The sequence below is a fragment of the Pholcus phalangioides genome, unplaced genomic scaffold (assembly GCF_987345545.1).
Source record: "Pholcus phalangioides strain wild (caught in Gottingen) unplaced genomic scaffold, Ppha-v1.0 ptg000003l_1, whole genome shotgun sequence".
NCBI lineage: Eukaryota > Metazoa > Arthropoda > Arachnida > Araneae > Pholcidae > Pholcus > Pholcus phalangioides.
In genome coordinates this window covers 25,056,071-25,075,452 of record NW_028301596.1, presented here as the reverse complement: position 1 = coordinate 25,075,452, position 19,382 = coordinate 25,056,071, and the positions used below count along the sequence as shown (strand labels likewise).

General features: G+C 36.7%; 1 protein-coding gene across 2 annotated transcripts in view; it reads right to left on the bottom strand.

Moving 5' to 3' along the window:
* Ptpmeg (protein tyrosine phosphatase Meg) overlaps positions 1–19,382 on the bottom strand; it is a 595,691-nt gene that overhangs the window by 29,490 nt on the left and 546,819 nt on the right. For both annotated transcript variants that reach the window (XM_089247192.1, XM_089247198.1), the window contains one exon: positions 6,621–6,769. In XM_089247192.1, coding sequence (XP_089103318.1) covers positions 6,621–6,769 — 149 coding nt within the window. The remainder of the gene's footprint in view (positions 1–6,620; positions 6,770–19,382) is intronic.

Sequence of the window (19,382 nt, the reverse complement as noted above, 5' to 3'; positions counted from 1 at the left end):
TTTACTCTAATATAAAAATCATAACTAAAAATGTGCAACATTTTTGTGAGTGTTTTCATGCACCAGAAATTGGACGCATTTTTGTGAGATAGAAATTTATTACAATTTTGGATCAAGTTTTCATTTAACTGCCAAATATGCTGGGAACCATTAAACCTATGAGAAGCAAGTATTGCCTATGTACAGTACCCACAACTTTTAACCGAACGATGGTGATATCTTGGGTTTTATTTATTGTAAAAAAAAAAAGAAAGGTAGCATTCTTCTTCATTTAAGATCTTCCATAAGTGTATTAAGTTCAGTTTTTCTTAAGTGGTCATCTAGATTAGTGGTTCTCAACCTTTTTTTGTCCATGGCCCCCTTTCAACCATTTCTCATTCCTGTGGCCCCCTTGCGAACATGAATAATTTTCTACTCCCCCTTTCTCCCCCCCCCCCTGTTTTCCCATTGGAAGATAGTTATTCAAAAATTGTGTGAAGTATAAATATTTTTGAATTTAATTTGATTAATTTTTAATTTATGAAAATAACGAAAAAGCAAAATAAACATAATAGAATGCAGTAAAAATAGAAAAAATCCCTTGGGGTCACGAAGTGTCTGTATCATCGTAATGTTACTTTTTGTGAAGTTTATTGTTTTGTGTTTTTCTCAGTTTGATTTGTATGTTTTATGTGTTGTGTCAGTCCAATTTAAAAAAATATATATTTTTAATCAATGTGTAAACTCTGCGCTTGAAGATGGCACAATGTCATCAAGTTACTGTTCTGGATGAAATTTTTATTATTTTCAAATTAGTTTTTTTTTTTTTGTGTAAAAGATTATGGTTTCATTGAGAAATGTCAGTTGTAGCTTCTAAAATACACATTCTTATAATGATAAAAATCACAAAAAGGGGTAGCAAGCAGTTTTGTTAATTTTATTCTCTTCGTGCGGATAAAAGTAGTAATGAGGGAGTAGCCACACACAAATGAATCACAATTGAAAAGGTCAACCTTTCGCATCGTTTTTAACAATAATACATGTATCAAGGATATAGGTTCAAGTTTTAGCCCTACTATGAATTTAAAAAAATGAACTAAAATACGTGTGAAAACTTTCTTAATATTTGTTTGAACCATTCATTCCAGAAAAACCATATACGCAGTGGCAAAACTGTTCATGTGATCAGAATAATGATTCATTGTCAGGATTTCAAGCCCATCGAAAAATATAAATAATCAGATTTTCAAATAAGAAAATTATCAGTTTGTTGACTTCAATTTCAATACGGTGAAAATCTGATATTTCGTTGGATGACAAGCTACCTTCAAGTGGCTTTTTGGTTCATAATGTGACCGCTCTCTCGCAGGCGAACGAAGCAACGTGCGTGTTGGCTTAAACACAACACAATATTTCACATAACAGTCCGTACTATATTTTACATACAGGGCACATAGGTAGCAAGCGATATGGCATTTTACTGGTGAACCATTGGTTCCAGGGGCATACTTCCAGTTGGAAAAAGTACCCGAATAATGTGTAGTACTCAGATATTTCATTAATGTTGCCAAGGGTTACATAGTTATTAAAATAAAAATGTTAACTTTTTATGCGGACACCCTGTGCCCCAAACCCAATTGGAAAGTTGTCTCCCGGTCTCCAACAAAAAATTCAACGTTTCTAATTGCAATATTCACTGAGATATTCGAAGAAAGTTGGGGGGGGGGGGAAACCATTTTACCCGCATTTAATGCAGTTTTTTCCCAAATTTCTTCAAATTATTTTAGTTGGCATCGGGAAAGACAGAGCAACAACTTCTTAATTGGGTTCTTTGGCACACGGGGACGGTGTAAAGAGTTGTTTTTGTTTTTATTTTATAGCTATACAACCCCTTACAACATGAATGACATATCTGAGTTCGACACATGATTTGGATACTTTTTCTAGTTGGGTATGTCTCTATGACCAATGGCCCACCAGTAAAGTGCCATACGCCATGTTACCCATGCAGCCGCCCACACGTAAAAAAATAGCTGGAGACGAAATACAGTCAACTCTCATTTTGACAAATACCATTATAACGGGAAAAATTTCGTTTTAACGAAAATCCCTCGGATAGGTTTACATAGGAACAATATAAAAATCTGGAATTCCTTTGTCATGAAATTTCGTTATTACAAAGTGATTTCTCGGGCCTCTTGGAGTTCCAGTCTAATGGGGTTTGACCAAATCGTATTAATAAAGGGTCTTTAATACGCTTTGGGTTTGACTGTATTTCCCCAAAAAAAATCTGACATTTTTGCAGTTAAGTAATTAAACTTCGGCAATTTGATCTGAAAACAGTCCTTTTTATAATGATTATGTCCTTTTTACTTTTATAAACTTAGGAAGGAAACAAAAGAAAGAAAGGGTGGGGAGAAAAAGAAAAATGGCCAAGACGGGCTCGGTTGTGCGTAAATGCCTCGAAATTCCACTTGTGCGCAAGGGAATTCATGCCTCACTCTCAGTTTTATGACAAAATTTCACATTTATGAGACGTTTGACTACAGGCACGATTAATCTCTATATCTATAGCTTTCAATATTAAAATATTTCATTTATACGAAGCACAATTTCAATTATTTGACATTTTCATTTTGATTCGAACTCCAGATCTTTGGCATTTAGACATCATTTCCAACTATCAAATCCAAGCAGTTTTTGCAGATTGTGAAAACGCGTTTCTGAATTGGTTTTGCGTGCGTATTATAAACACTAAAAACCATAAATTTTAGGTTGACAGACACAAAGAGACACATTGAGCGGGTTATGGACATTTCAAAGTGAAGACTTACGTGTGAATTTATTGCACTGTTTTTAGAAATCAGCAGATGCAGTGAGTCTCTAATCAACGGATTTAAATTGCTTTAAATGTAGTCATACGCCTTTTTAGAATTTTTTTCTAATGTCCACAACATTGTTCTTGCAGGATAGGAAAATTGCATTGAAATTATTTAGGATGCTGCAGGCCACTAGTAGGGCAGTTAAAAGGCAGTTACAGTACCGATTAAAACACTCTAAAGATGTGGTGTCAATATTAGAGGAAGTCCCAATACGGGGCGGCTCGAGCTTAACTGCCGTCCGGGTGTGAAGCCTCATGTGCCGCCCCTACTGGCGACCCTGCCAGGAGGCTGATAGGGCTTCGGTGAAGGGCACCTGGAGATAAACCTGATTTTTTTTCAGAAGAAAGCCGCACATCATTGTTTACCATGCAAAATGTGCGTGACCATACGTCCCGCTTCTGAAGTAGAAAACTTTTTGTCTTTGTTTTTTGCTCTAGAATTATTTTACCATTCTTAATAAATGCCAGATAACTTCATCCTTGAAAGAGCATTTATTTTTGTGAGTCATCATCACTTATCCTGTAAAGATATTAAACGGGGTAATTTTTATTAAGAAAATTTATGTGTTTTAGGTGAAAACTGGTTTTAGGTGTTTCTGGTATTCCAGGGGCAAGTGAAAAACCAAATTTTTCCTTTGTCTTCATTTGACTATTGTGGATCAAATTCTGAGTGAGGGTATGGGTCCCTAGGCTGAGATCTTTTGCAGGCCCCCTCCCAGTCAGATTTCTCACGGCCCCTTCTATAGTTAATGTATAGCCTGAAAAAGGCAAAAAATTATGAGAATTATCCCCAAAATGCACACATGGCCCTTGTTATAGAGTACAGAGGTGCGGCCACATTGCGGCACATGGGGCACCGCTTAAGAGGATGCTAAATCCGGGGAGAATGGGTAAAAAAAATTCCAATGGCCAAAAAAAACCAAACTGTCGGCTCTGGAGGGGCGCAAAATCCGAAATGAAGGGCCGAAAAAAATGTTTTGTTAGGAATTGTTTGGATAAATTGTGAGGGACGGGCATGACCTTCTAAGGGTAGGGCTGACAGGGCTCCAGCTTGAGGCCCTGGATTAAATCCTTATAACTTTTCTTTTTTCACTCTATAAATTAACTGTAGAAGGGGGCCCCGTGGAAAATCGGGCATGGGCCCCACGAAAGATTCCCTGACGCAGGAGGTAGCACCTATGGAGGGAGAAATTATTAGGAGGCGCAAAAAATAAGTCCCACACATGTACTGATTTTGTCTCGAGCCGCCCAGATAGCTGAAATTCTTGTTTCTGATATTACGATTACAGGCCTTGTCTATTTTCTCAACGTTTCCGTTGTCCAGGTATGGTATGACTCAAAAGCTGATGTCGTGAATTTTTACTGTGTTAAATTTTGTTGTCTTAAGTCTACGCCGCCGCCCGGGTGCACCGCACCCCTTGCACCCTCGCTTAAGATGCCCCTGTCCCAATATATTATCACAACAATGTAGTTTTAAAAAATTTTAAATTTCGCGGGTATTTGGTCTCTTGGAGTTTGTTATAACTGAATTCGACTTTATTTCTTTTCAGCAGAGGCAAAGGCACCCCCTTTCAAAATTCATAAAAAATACCCCAGAGCAATCACTCTCTATTCGATTTTTATAAATATATTCCCCATCAGACCACTCAGTGCTTGCTGAAGATAGCTTTGTGCTAAACTATAAATGGCTATCCGTCTGTAATTGCATGAAAACGATGGGTTTTTTACAAGCTTTCATTTTTCACCCATCTACTTCTTGGATTACATTTACTACCAGCACTCAAAATAATGTCAATGAATGGTCAACAAATCTTTGTCTGTTTTCTTTATGGCAGCCCTCTTTGAATGAAAAGCCTTCGAACACACACAATTTTCTGTCTTTACAGTTATTCCATTTTGCTTAAACCTCTTCTATAGTTTGTGTCAGGGCCTACTGTCACCCCCAAGTCGTAAAACCAGAGAGATTACATGAACCAATTTTTTTATTTCTTTCCTCATGTTAATGTTACTTGAATGGGGAAAAATTACGAAAAATATATTCTACGCATCTTGTTTGAAATTACATTTTTTTAGTCAGAGTGAATAAAAAAATTTAATGTCACAAATTTCTTCATGGCCCCCGTATCAGTAGCCGTGGCTCCCCTTTTGCAAGATTTTCATCCGTGGCCCCCCTGGAATATCCTATGGCCCCCGGTTGAGAACCACTGATCTAGATGTTAAAACTAGATCTAACTTTTGAAAGTTCAATGGTAACCCCCTTTTTTTCTTCCATATTTGGATTTACAATCTCAAGAAATGCCGAAATACCAAATTTCATCAATTTCGAACAAACAGTTCGCGAGATATAAATTATTGAAAAACAAGTGACGTAATGTTAAACAGAAACATCTTGTTTTTGAGCATAATTGCTGAAATAATATAGGTATCTCATTAATTTTTATTTTACATGATAGATTCTAACGAGCCAAAAATAATTTTGTAACTCGTTTTGAATTTGGCTTTTTTTTAAATATGAGTTGTGAATTATTGAAACATATTTTTTAAAAATTTGTGAAAAAAAAATAGAAGAATACATTTATTTTTACTTCATTTGAATCGGCATAGTCCCTCCCCCATTCAAAAAAGTTATAATGTATTTACTTTCATCAGGATCTTTTCATTCAGAAAATTCTCTAGTGACATCTGAAATCATCATCATTACCACCCCACAAAGGGTTGTAAACAACACTTTGGGAACCACTGTATAAAGGTAATAGAGGCGAAGAAAGATGACTCTTTCCAGACAGTTTTACCTTAAGTGTGGCAAAATATTATTCCTCTCAGGTGACAGAATTTCTAGGACCGTCCCTGGTGTGTACATACCAATATATGATCTCCCACTGAAGACCTATGCTGGAATCTTCTTTTGTCATAGATAATTGACCGTGGTGATAGCCTAATGTCTGGTGTTATGGAAGCACACACCTCTGGTGAGTATAGTTCTACACCCTATTGTGCATACTTGGGACACTCTCGGGAGGGCAATCAAAACTTGTCATTCTCTTCCCCTGACTGAATCATCCAGGGGCTGAAAACTGCATTGCTGGAAGAGTGGGGCCAACACCACACACACCTTTTGAACAGCCGAATTTCTAGTACGAATTCACATTGTGTGACCTATATTACAGTAAGAGGGGCCACACAACCTATTAACCATTTGAGCGGTTTTTAAAAGTTTTTGATCTGCATTACAATTGCCATATTGGAAATAAAGGCGTGTTAAGAACCTGAGATATTTTTGGGTAACCGAAATAAAGCAGATCAAGTTTGACTAGATATTTCAAGATTGCCGCTGCAAAAGTTGGTTTTGTTTTTCAGGTATTTGTTTGATATCATAAGCTCTGTGTTAGACCGTCTGGCACTGATATATATATATTATTGCACATGACTATGCATGTGCAATAATACCTGTTGTATGGTTATGTGTTTATATCATATCAGCCTATGTGCATATCAAATTTCATTAAACTGTGTCCAGAAGTTCTTGAGATAAAAAAAAAATTCTCTTAGTTGCAAACACCAGTGTACCTACATAGTTGATGAAACTATTAAAGTTATTCTTCCTCAGCTCACAGATGTTTTTACATTTCCACACAATTTGGAAAAACATGAAAACAAGTACAAAATCATGATAATCTGCTCCGGCCATTAAAATTATCAAAAAAATTAAATGAATTTGATGTAAATCCCTTTTTAATATATAATGTACAGGGATACTCACCTACAATGAATGACGACTGGATATTTATGACTATCTTTCTTTTCCCTAACTTTTTCCAAAAATGTAAGAAAATCTGATGCATCAAGTGGAACTCCATGGTCAGGCCATGATATGTACTGCATGTGACTGATTTCCCTTTTCTCTGTGGTCTGAAAAATTTAACACACAAGACATTAAATATACAATATTATAGGATGAACATATATGAATATATACACACACAGAGTGTCCAGCAACTCCAAATGCTAAAATAAGAAGGGTGATAATATACGTGTCATGAGAGGTTTTTATATTAGTATCTTTTGAGTCCTTTCAATAAATCAATATAATTAAACACTTTCTCTTTCTCTATCGGTCTTTCTGATTCGTGGTCCAGTAGATTCCGGTGAAAGCCTTTTGAAGTAATACATACCAAGCTATTGTTTTCACTCAGTGACAACTATCAAATCATAATCTTCTGTTTCAGTTATCCTATTTGGTGAGTGATGGAGGAGTTGAGAAAAATCATGGTTATGCTAGTTAAAATAAAGTATATATTACTATGTAATTTAAACTTAATAATTTCAGGACGGTTGTTATTGCGTGTTCATTCCGTGATTACTGATAGCGGAATTGTATGTTTCTCTCCAAGCGAGATCTAATCTTGTCAAACATCGGCAGCTTGGCGAGATATACAACAGAGTATCCCCCCAGCGACTTAGTCGCGATTAAGAGAAAGATGAAGTATATAAAAACAATATATGTGATACGGCGCAAATAATGCATGATATGCGGTACAAACAAAAAATGTGCATAATGATATTCATAGCATTTGAGAATGAATTTGCAAACCAATAGTAAGTGTAAAATGCGTGAATTAGAGAAAAAAATATATATACTGAATGCAAAAAAAAAAAAAAATAAACATTATATGTACACTGAAAACTAAAAATAGGTATAATGAATTAGTGGAAAAATTGAAAGTATACAAAACATATTCACTAAATCTTAGTACGGTGAGTACGTGAGTCTTTCAGGAAAACGAACTTTTTTTCCTGATCTTTTCAGTGTTTTTGGGTTTTACAATATTGGTGTCAGTTGTTTTGGGAACAACCATTAAGGGACTAGGCAGAGTCGGTGGTCGAATATTTTTGTCAATTACGTAGGCGGGTTTTACTCTGTCAATTCACACAGTCACAAGTTGATCATGTTTCTTGATAACAAACTTCTTGTTGTCGCGGTCTATTACCTCATATGGTCCTGAGTAGGGAGGCATTAGAGAGGGACGGATGTTGTCCATTCGAAGAAAAACATGCGAACAAGATGATAAATCCTTGTGAATGTACACACTTCTTGTGGTGCGACCAGAGGAAGGAAGAGGTGATAGCTTACGCATAATCTCGCGCAAACGCAAAACATAGTTTGAGTCAGCTGTTTCCCTATATGCCTCGGGAGAAAGTAAGTCAGCTGGAAGATGAAGTGTTGTACCGTAAACAAGCTCAGCGCTGGTGGCTTGAATGTCGTTTTTGTAAGCAACTCGTAATCCCAGCAGAACTATTGGTAATGATTCTGTCCATCGAGTGTTCTGCGTTTGGAGGGCACTTTTCAGAGTAGGATGAAATCTTTCGATCATACCATTTGATTAAATATGGTATGCAGTTGTATGTATTCTGTGAGTGCCGAGGACTCACGGAAAAGAGTGGATTCAAAGTTTCGTCCTTGATCGGTTGTGATGGTAACAGGAGTTCCGAATCTTAATACCCATCCATGAATGAGAGCTTTAGCTGCAGTTTCAGCTGTCATGTCTTGCGTTGGTATACATTCTGCCCATCTGGTAAAGTGATCATGATGGTCATATGTCCAGGTGGGAAAAGTCGTGGGACACTTCCCCCCCCCCCTTCTTTTGACATATGCCAGATTTTGTAATCAAGAGTTATTCATGATTCATGTCTTGTTTGTGTGATGTTTTGTGTCAAATCGTAGATATGTGTATTTTGTTTCAGGAAAATTAGTTTGTTGTCAAGATATACGGAAGACTGGATATTGTGAAGATATTTATTATTTCAGATGTTTTTTTTTTTTTTTTTTTTTAAGGAAGGAAAAAACTCATCTCTGCCTCTACCGGGAGTCGAACCCGGGTCCCTCGATTGCCGGACGAGTGCTCTGACCACTAAGCTACAGAGGAGATAGAGATTTTCCTTCGCTAGAGCGTATATATGCCGAACGGAACCGTGCAATGGACGGTGAAACCGATCAGCTAATAGCTCATTGACGACGAGCCACCAGAGGGCTATATATATGACATGAATGTCGCTCTCCACTTGTTAATACAAGATATAAGAATTCGGCATATATACGCTCTAGCGAAGGAAAATCTCTATCTCCTCTGTAGCTTAGTGGTCAGAGCACTCGTCCGGCAATCGAGGGACCCGGGTTCGACTCCCGGTGGAGGCAGAGATGAGTTTTTTCCTTCCTTAAAAAAAAAAATAAACATCTGAAATAATAAATATCTTCACAATATCCAGTCTTCCGTATATCTTGTATTAACAAGTGGAGAGCGACATTCATGTCATATAGTTTGTTGTCCTTGTTCATTTGGGAAAACGAGTAGGTTACACATCTATTTTTTGTACACACTGTATGTGTTTACGATCCCGATATCGGAGAGTTTCGCCGATTATTCTAAAGTAATCCTCTAGATTTTTTTGCCCCCTTGGTGTCAAGTTTCGAGCCGATTTTCAGACGTCTTGGAGAAATTGATAGTTTTGTTAAAATTTAAATTCGATCCAAAATAATAAGGCAGGAGATAGCAATTTTTTTCGAACTTTCGTTTCTCAAAAGTGACGTGGAGAGATTTTTTTTTTTTTTCTTTTTTGTTAATTTTTGCTGTTGAAACACACAAAATTACCGCATTTCGTGTTGGAAACCTTTTGTTATGTCATCAGAATTTTTCTAGAGGATGAGATTCATGCTGAACTAATTTGTGGATTCTCATTAATTAAATAATTCATTAATAATTTAATATTTTCAAAAAGGAAACTTACACACGTGCCTTTGGTAACGGTTAACGCTGAATTTTGATTATAATTTTGATCGGAAAATATACAGATATTTCAAGAAAGTGTATTCTGTGTGTCATCTTGAATTTAAAATTATGTGTTAATTAATTTTTTTAATTTTCTTTGTCGAGTGACAACATTTTCCTGTACCTTTATTTATGCATCAAAATGGGTCGTGTGATCTATCGTTGGAACGAGGAATTAATGTCCCATGTAATGGTAGAATTTGATTTTTATTTTAACATGTTTTGTGAGCATAATTAAGCGTTTTCTTTTTTGTATAACATTTTCAGTGCTTTGTCCCTGATCTCAGAAGAGCCCCCCCCCCCACGTAGGGGAAGTCAGTTTTTGTTCAGGGCGGGATTTTGTCCAGGGGGTTTAGACATGCCCTTTCACCTCAATTGGTCAAAAGTGGTGTCGTAAAATTTTAAGCCACGAATCAAAGTGTGCGCATTTCGAAGATACGCCCACTTTTCCAGTTTATTTATACCCCCGAAACGTTAGTGGGTTGGAGCACATTCCCTCCGATGGAAGTTCTCCCGCCCCCTCCCAATAGAAATGTGAATTTTTCCGAAATGTAGTAAGTGTTCACTACCGTTCTAGTTCTCCCATTTTTTTGCCGAGTCTATCCTGGAGTTTGTCACCATGGCCAGAGCGGAGCCGAGTTCATGTCTACGCGGGTCTCAACCTCAGCTAAGAAAGTTCCAGAGAATGACACTTCTATCTTGAATCGTCACCTGCTTCCCGGTACCCATTGGACTTGGTTTGATTGAGAACTGCACTTGTTACGTCCAGCAGAGTCGGAATGCTGACCCCTAAGTGACCAAATGTCAAGCCACTCGGAATTTGAAAGTATGTGAGATTACTTTCCTTTCTCATTTACCATTTTGTTTGTATGGCGGGTCTGGTTGTTAATACTTTCGGTAATATTCAGTTCTTTGAGGTTTGATCTAACTCCCCCTTTGAAATTTTCATTTTTTTTTTTTAGTCTTGCTTAAGCATAAAAGTTCTTTAAGATGTCTTAATACTAGAGACATCGGTGACAAACCACATGTATGGTTTGAGTTGGTATGTCTAATTTTCTCTGTTTAAAGTAAAAATTGTATGATAATTAAGTTGGAAAAGCAACTTCCTTCATGGACATACTGTTTTGTGTTTGAATTTGTTCAATGTCAGGCTTGTGAAATAGTTAAGTGTCTCTAAATGGTGTTTTTGTAATGATAAGGTATCTCTATAAAAGAAAAGTAATTAAAATTGAATGTTCGTAAAGAACATTCAATTTTACTTATAACTGTGTGTGACATGTATTAATTTTGTTCTAGTGAATTCTTTTTTTTGTTGTTCGTGTGGACATTTTTTTATAAAGGTGGTAAACACAAGCACTCCCCGTAGAAAAGGGTTTTTGTGGAAATAGAAACCACGCTCTGTATGCCCAATTCTGATCATATTCCTAGGAGTTTAAATATACTCACATTAAGCAGCAAAACGCTCATGGTTCTTATAATTTTTCATTCATAATTTTAATGATATTGGTGTTGTGTTTCATGTGAAGAGAGTCCCAACGTACATTGGTATCATAATGTAGAAATACTACATTGGTGACGTAATATACAACATCCACATTGATGCTGTAACCATGGAAAACATAAGATTTAGAACTCACCAAACATACAGTATTGGTACCCTTCGGATGGTGGCAGAGGTCCAATAAAGTCGATATGGATGTGGGCAAGGCGAGTGTCGGGCATAGTGAATGTTCCCAGAGAAGATTTCGTATGGCGAAAAAATTTTCATTTTTGGCATTTTATGCAGCTTCTGATGGCTTCTTCTATAGATCTTTTCATGCCAGGATAAACAAATCTTGAGGAAATAAGTTGCGTAGTTGCCAAGGCTCCTGGATGTGACAAATCATGTAGGTGATTAAATACTGCTGTTCGGAGACATTGCAGTACATATGGTCAAGGGTTGGTCTGCGACACATCGCAATATAAATGAACATTCTCGATAGGGAAATATTGTTTTACGATTTGCAATGATGAATCGGTTGATGCCAAAATGTTTTGCAATTCCTCGTCTTGGGTTTGAGCATCAGAGAGTTCTTTGTAATTCAATGGTGGTAGTTTTGATAGAGCGTCGATCTCGATTCTGGAGAGAGCATCTGCGACAATGTTGTCTTTACCCTGAATATGCTGAATGTCCATAGAAAATTGCGAGATGAAGTCCAAATGCCTGAGCCGTCTAGGAGAACATTTATCAAGTTTTTGCTGAAATGCAAAAATGAGAGGCTTTTGATCAGTGTATATGGCAAACTCTAATCCTTCCAGCATGTGCTTGAATCAACGGACACACGTGTAGATGGCTGACAACTTTAGGTCGTAGGTTGACCACTTTTTCTGACTTGTTGTCAGCTTCATTGACAAAAATGCAATGGGATTCCATCGATTGTCATGATATTGCATGAGAGATCCACCAATGGCAACCTCAGACGCATCAGTCCACAAACTGGTTGGGGCATCAGGATCTGGATGGTGAAGTAGAGTTGCTTCAGCCAATGCAGATTGCTTTGTCAAATGCATACTGGCATGTATCATCCCATGGAAGAAGTTCAGACTTTTTGCAGTTTCGTCAGTCTTCTAACAATTTCACCAAAGGTGCCAAGATATAAGCAGCCTTCAGAATGAAGCGACAGTAGAAGTTGAAAAGTCCCAAGAATGTTCTAAGTTGTGTGAGAGTGGATGGCACAGGATATTTTGCGATGGCTTTGACTCTATCTGGAAGAGGCTTGATGCCAGTCGGTGAAACCTGTACTCCAAGAAATTCAACTGTGGAAAGTCCAAACACACACTTGGAATGTTTCAGTGAGAGACCATAGTCATTGAATCACTGAAAAAGTGCTCTCGGATAATGAAGGTGCTCCCTAGGTGATGACGATGTAATGAGAATGTCATCAACAAAAGCATACGTGAATGGAAGATCCTGCAACACTTCATTAATAAAATGTTGGAAAGTGGATTGCACAGACCAAAAGGCATTCGTGTGTACTCGAAGAGACCAAACGGTGTTGCGATGGCCGTTTTGTGTATGTGGTCAGGAAATATTGGAATTTTGGTGATATGCGGAAACTAAATCTACGTGAGAAAAAATATTTTTCCCATGACATTCCGCAGTGAAGTCTTGAATGTTCCGGACGCTGTATTTTTGTCCTTGACGATTTTTGGGACCAGATTTTTAGTGCACCAACCATTAACTCATTAGAGGCAACCGGGAGAGGAGTACTTTAGATCCCCGTCTAATAGAAAGTTTGTATAGTATAAAAAGCTAAATAAAGTTTGTTTCATTGCATACATTTGTTTATTTATGTGTTTTCCTGAGACTGTTAATTAGAGAATTGGGGCTCTAAAATGTTTAATTGTAAAAAGGGGTCATGTCAGTATCATACTTTACTCTCTCGTGGCTATTCTTAAGTAATAAAAATTTAAAATCCTCTCTCAGGGCTTCTTTAAATACATTCCAAAAACACTACAATCAAATTTTTTACTGAAAAAAAATTATTGGAGAAGATATACGTTTTTTACCTCTCCTTGAGAAAATGTGACATGACCCCTTTTTACATTTAGCGATTCATTTAAACTTAACGATTTCAGGACGGTTGTTATTGCGTGTTCATACCGCGGTGACTGCTAGCGGAAGTGCGTGTTTCTCGCTAAGCGAGATCAAATCTTGCAACCAACAAGTCCAACAAGAAATTGGCAACGTGTTCACATGGACTATGCGGGACCCTTCATGGGACATTTTTTCTTACTTGTCATCGATGCGAAGTCTAAATGGCCAGAAATCTACTACATGAAGAAAGCTCCAGATTCTGCTATTACAATTCATTTCCTGCGAGAAATATTCAGTCGACATGGACTGCCAGAAATTCTCGTTAGTGATAATGCTTCAATTTTCAAATCACAAGAATTCATGGACTTCTGCAAACGAAATGGTATTCGACAACGAATGATAGCTCCTGGTCATCCCTCAACAAATGGACAAGCAGAACGTTATTGCCAAACCCTGAAGACAAAACTGAAATGCATGGAATTCGAACGAGGAACACTTCACGAAAAATTATGTAAACTATTGTTTCGGTACAGAGCTACACCTCTTTCATGTGGAAAGACACCAGCAGAATTATTGTTGGGAGAGAATCTCAGAACAAAGCTAGATCTCCTCAAACCTACAACTCCTGAGTCATACAAGAACAATGCAACACAGCCAGTCTTTGACAAATTTTTCAAGGAAGGAGATAGAGTACAGTCAAGAAATTACACTCATTCAAGCCTATGGAAGTATGGAACTGTTGTTCAACGATTGGGTCGTGTTCATTACCTAGTTGAACTAGATGATGGATACATTATCAAGAGACATTTTGAACAGCTTCGACGGTGTGAAGTCAATCGACCGTCTTCTCCAACTCCTATTCGACTATCAGTTCCTATGAGACACTTCCCTCAAAAGAAATCTGTCACTTTTAGTGATCATGTAAGTCAACGAGAGATTCCTGCAGTTTGCCAACACAAGACTTCATCTATGGTAGATGCTTCTACTGAAACAGAGCAAACTTCAAATGCAACTCCTCGATCAACAAGAACTATTTTTCCTCCAGCTCAGACTACTCAACTGAGACGCTCAACTCGTTCCAGAAAACCAGTTCAAAGATTGAACTTGTGACTGTTCAAATGTTGATTCTTGTGTATAACTTTTGTTTCTATCATTAATCATCTCTTAATTTAGTGTGGGAGAATTGTTATGTATCTGGCAACACCAGAAAATACAGTATTATGTTTTACGAAGGTGGCAACACTTGAAGGGAATCACAACATGGCGGGAACGAGATGTAAATATTGTTCCGTAATAAATTAGTTAAGAATTATCGTTCATCTCATGATTCACTATCGAAACGGCTCATAAAGTACAATAAACATTGATAAAATGTTGAAAATTTCAATACGAAAAGCTAAACAAGAGTATCAAAAGGCTAAATTTGGTGAATGTACTGACAAACGGAAGCAATGGAAATGCTTAAACTATTGTGTGCTCAATAAAAATAGTGGAAAGCAAGTTCTACCAATTCATCAGCATCCACAAGTTTTAGCAAATGAATTTAACAAAGAATTTATTGAAAGAAATTTAAATAATATAAATCTTGGTGAAAGTACTTTTCAAAGTGAAAGCAGGAATGATGCTATAAACTCAATGGTATGCATGGATATTGACATCCCTTTCTTGAAAAGAACAATAAATGAATTAAATGAAACTAAAGCAACTGGATATGATGGCCTAACTCCAAAAATGTTAAAAATTATTGCATCTTACAATATTGATGTACTTAAACATCGCATTGATTCATCTATCAGTGGAAGTTATTTCTACAATGAATTGAAATTTTCTCTTGTCTACCCAACTTATAAGAAAGGAGACCCAAATGCAATGATAAACTACAGACCAATATCGGTTCTTCCAGTTTTCTCTAAAATAATCAAAAGGTTTATAAATCAACAACTAATAGGTTTTTTGAACCATAACGAATGGCTCTGAATCAATTCGGTTTTCAAAAAAATAAAAACACTGAAATGGCTATAATCAAAATCTGTCATTATTTAAATATCAGCTACAATAACAATAAATACTCTATTGTTGTTTATTTAGATCTAAAACAAGCATTTGATAATGTAGATTTGACTGTATTAACAGAAAAATTACATAGAGCTGGTATACGAGGACAAATATTGGAATGGTTCAAAACATAGTACTTTGACAGACAACATGCAGTAGTTATAAATCGGAAAATGAATAGTTACCTCCAGGTTTAAAAAGAGGTCCCCCAGGGATCTGTTTTGGGTCTCACATTATTTCTCATTTACATAAACGACTTCTGTAAACTGAAACTAAACGGTCAATTAATTTCATTTGCCGATGACACAGCTCTGTACATAGAGGATGATGACATATAAACTTTAATAACAAAGACAGAGGATGATCTGAGACGTATTAATCAGTGGATGTTTGCAAACAAACTTGAATTGAACGTGCAAAAGATCAAATATCAGATTACTAAAACGAGAGGCTTAAATTCCGACATAGAAATCCCCATTAAAATTCATATCTGTCATCCTCAAGAACAACAAAACTGCACCTGCCAAGGAATCCATAGAGTGTATGAATACGAATACTTAGGAGTAACAATAAAGGATGACTTGAAATGGAATATTCATTGCGATAAAATAACAAAAAAAAATTCGGTTTTACACAGCTCTTTTGTACAACTCAAGTATTTGATAATGGAGGATTTTTTGAAAGATGTCTTTTACGCGTGGGTTTTCTCAATTATAACTTATGGTTTGTGTGCGTGGGGTGGAGCATATCATTGTAATGTCATACAACTAAGTAGCACATATAACAAGGTAAGAAATATGCTAACACAGGCTTATACTGGAAACAATAGAAAAATTAACTGTCACACACTAGACATCAGACAATTATATATTTACCGAATGATAAACTTTGCGATGAAAAATAAAAATTGGCTTCAGAGAAAAACAAATAGAACAGCAGCATGATTCAAACATGATTTTGAAGTGCCGAAAACAAAAAACATCTTTTCAAAAGTGTTTCTCATTTACTGCTCCTAAACTTATGAATTCATTTCAGTCAAAAAAATCAACTGCAAATACTACTAACCACAAATATGAAATTTACAAATATGCAAAAAGCATTCAAAATTATGATGACATGTTCTGAAACTGTTCATAAAAAAGTTAGATAAATATAAAATCATCAATTTTTTTTTACATATAGAACTCACTTAAAACTATATATTTTTAGGTGTTGCTAAAGGGAAATAATTTGTGATAATTTCTCTGCTCAATTTAACCGTAACTGCAAGTTGTAATGTGGGAACACTACGCTGTTTTGGCGCACAAGAGGGTGTCGGTTAGCGCACAAGAAGGGGTTTGGAGAGATAGAATGAGACCTTCAGGAAGAAGCCGTAACACAGAGACAGAGTGACAAGAAACAGCAACGTGCGCGGACACCTCTGCCTGGCGGCGGTAAGTTAATTACTCTGATTCCTCCCTCTTTCACTACTTGCCACCTAGCGTAATTAAATGATTATGTAAAATTTAAGAAGTGTGATGAATGCAGGAATAAATGAGATGGTAAATGAAACTGGAGTTAAGTACTTTATTTAAATCGTAATTGTGTAATCTTGTATGATACAACCGGCCTTCACATCAGTGCATTAATGTTGTACCCAGAACATACTCGCATCATCTTGTTTAAATTTCACTAAATATGGATTGTTATTTTACATTGAACTGTTATACATCATGTCTTAAATTTCTTATATGTTTTTCTATAACTACACTGCATACTTGGCGGCTCACAATGGCGGCAAAAAAATTGTAATACAATGTCTTTTTGGCTTCTTGGAACGACTTAGTGTCCCTTGGGGCCACATAGTGCATATTCGTTATATGTGTATGTCTTTTTTTTCTTTTGTATTCTTTTTTGTGTGTTATTGTCCAATATTTGTGTAATGTGTATGTGTGTGTGTATTTGTTTACAATATAAAAAAACAACATCGGCTGCTTGGCAGAATATACAACACACACACTTTTATAAAATTCCAGAAGTCATCATATGATCACTTTTAGAAAGCGGAATATAAGACAAAGTGCATAGTATCTAGGTGTCTCCCACGTCTCTGCAGAAAAAAACATTTAGCATAGACGTCCACGTAAATAGAAATAATATCACTCTCCACTGCTCATACGAGGTAAAAAGCCCTTATAACCCAGCAGAGATGAAGTTTGAAAAGAAAATTTACATGAATCTTCTTTCAAAACTCATCTTCATCTCTGCTTGATCATCCAGGTTTTCCTACTTTGTATAGAAAAAGCTCTTCGGGTAAATTGACCTAAATTATTTTGAAAATAAGTTTTCTTGCCAAAGGGTTTTTGACAAACTTTTCATCCACACAGGCATTTTCTTTCATTACCTACCAAGAGCAAAGGATATAGTGGGGGACAAGTATATTTTTTCTTCTGATTAGCATTTTTTGGATCCAGGTAAATAAATCTTTACCTCAAAACCATACTGTCCATTTTTGTCGATTTTGAGATATTACTGGATTCTTGTCGTTCTATACTGGCCTCAAGAAGGTATTAATGCTTACGTGAATGAATTGAGGCGATTGGCAGAGGACTGTGATTGAGTTTGGTGTAACCTTTTCAGAAAGATTACGTGATCAAACTTGTATGCAGATTGTGCAATGAAAGCGTTGAAAAAGCAATTGTGTTAGCTAAAGCTGATTTATAAAGTTTGAGGATGCTATTTCAAAAGCATTGGCAAATGAAACTGCTGCTTCACAGGTTCACAAAATGCATTCAGAAAATATTGGTGGATCCGATTCTAATTCTATTGATTGCATTAAAACAAGAAAAAACAAATTACATCTAAAGCAAAAAATTCTAGTGAAAATTTCCCGGCCCCAGGTAAAAATATGTGTCACGGGTATGGCGATCATCATGATCGTGCAGTTTGTAGATTTACAAATTCAATCTGTAGGGCTTGTGGACTGAAGGGTCACATTCAGCAAATGACATATTCAGCGAAGAGGCGGAAAAAACACTGGTTGTAGAGGTTTCTGCTTCCTTGAGCAATGGCTATTACTATTTCAGTTATGTTCATGAAAGTAATTCTTTAAAGCAGAGTGTGATTGTTCAGCTGAAGGTCACGATGTGCCTCTGGAATTTGATTCCCAATTGTATTATTCGATCATTTCATATGACTCCTTCAAGGGATTTTTTGGATTGAAAAGTCCTAAACTGATTAATACACCCGTTCGATTGTCTGATTTTCAGAAGAAAAAATTTTTCTAAAGGGGAAATCCATTGTTAATATGAAATTTAAAAATTATTCATGTGATTTGGAATTGTTAGTGGCTAGTTTGAATTGCACCAATATTTTGGGATGTTCGTGGTTTGATCCCCTAGGCATTTCTATAATGGAAGTCAATGCTACTAGATCCTATTGATGAGGTTTTAAGGGATTTTTGAAAATGGATTGGGTCTGTACCTGAAGTCAGGCTACCCACTGATCCTAAAGTGCCTCCAGTTTACTGTAAAGTGTTAAATGTGCTTTTGGCACTGAGGCAAAAAATCAAAAAAACCTTGAAAGGTTTGCTTAATGAAAGGGAGTCATTGAAATGATTGACAATCCACAATGGACTACTCCGGTTGTCCCTGTAGTGAAGCCTAACAAAGAGGTTAGATTATGTGGCGATTATAAAATAACACTTGATAAAGCCATGATCCCCTTTCCATATCCAATTCCGGCAGTCAATAGCCTATTATCGAACTTGAAGGGTGGATGCTACTATGCCTGTGCGAGGTCTATCTTAGCATACTTGCAGCTCAGGGTGGATAAGGAATCTGCTGAAGCCCAAACCATCATTACTGATGAAGGCACCTTCAAGGTGAATAGCTTGCAGTTCAGAATGAATGTAGCCCCAGGTCTGTTTCAGAGCATCATTGAGCAATTGCTTGCAGATTTGGAAGGGGTAATACCCTACTTCGATGATGTCGTCAGCTCCTGAGTAGACTCAAGAGTGCCGGTCTTCGTGCGAAGAAGGAAAAATGCTTTTTTGGGGTGAGGGAACATTCCACATTTCTGGGATTCA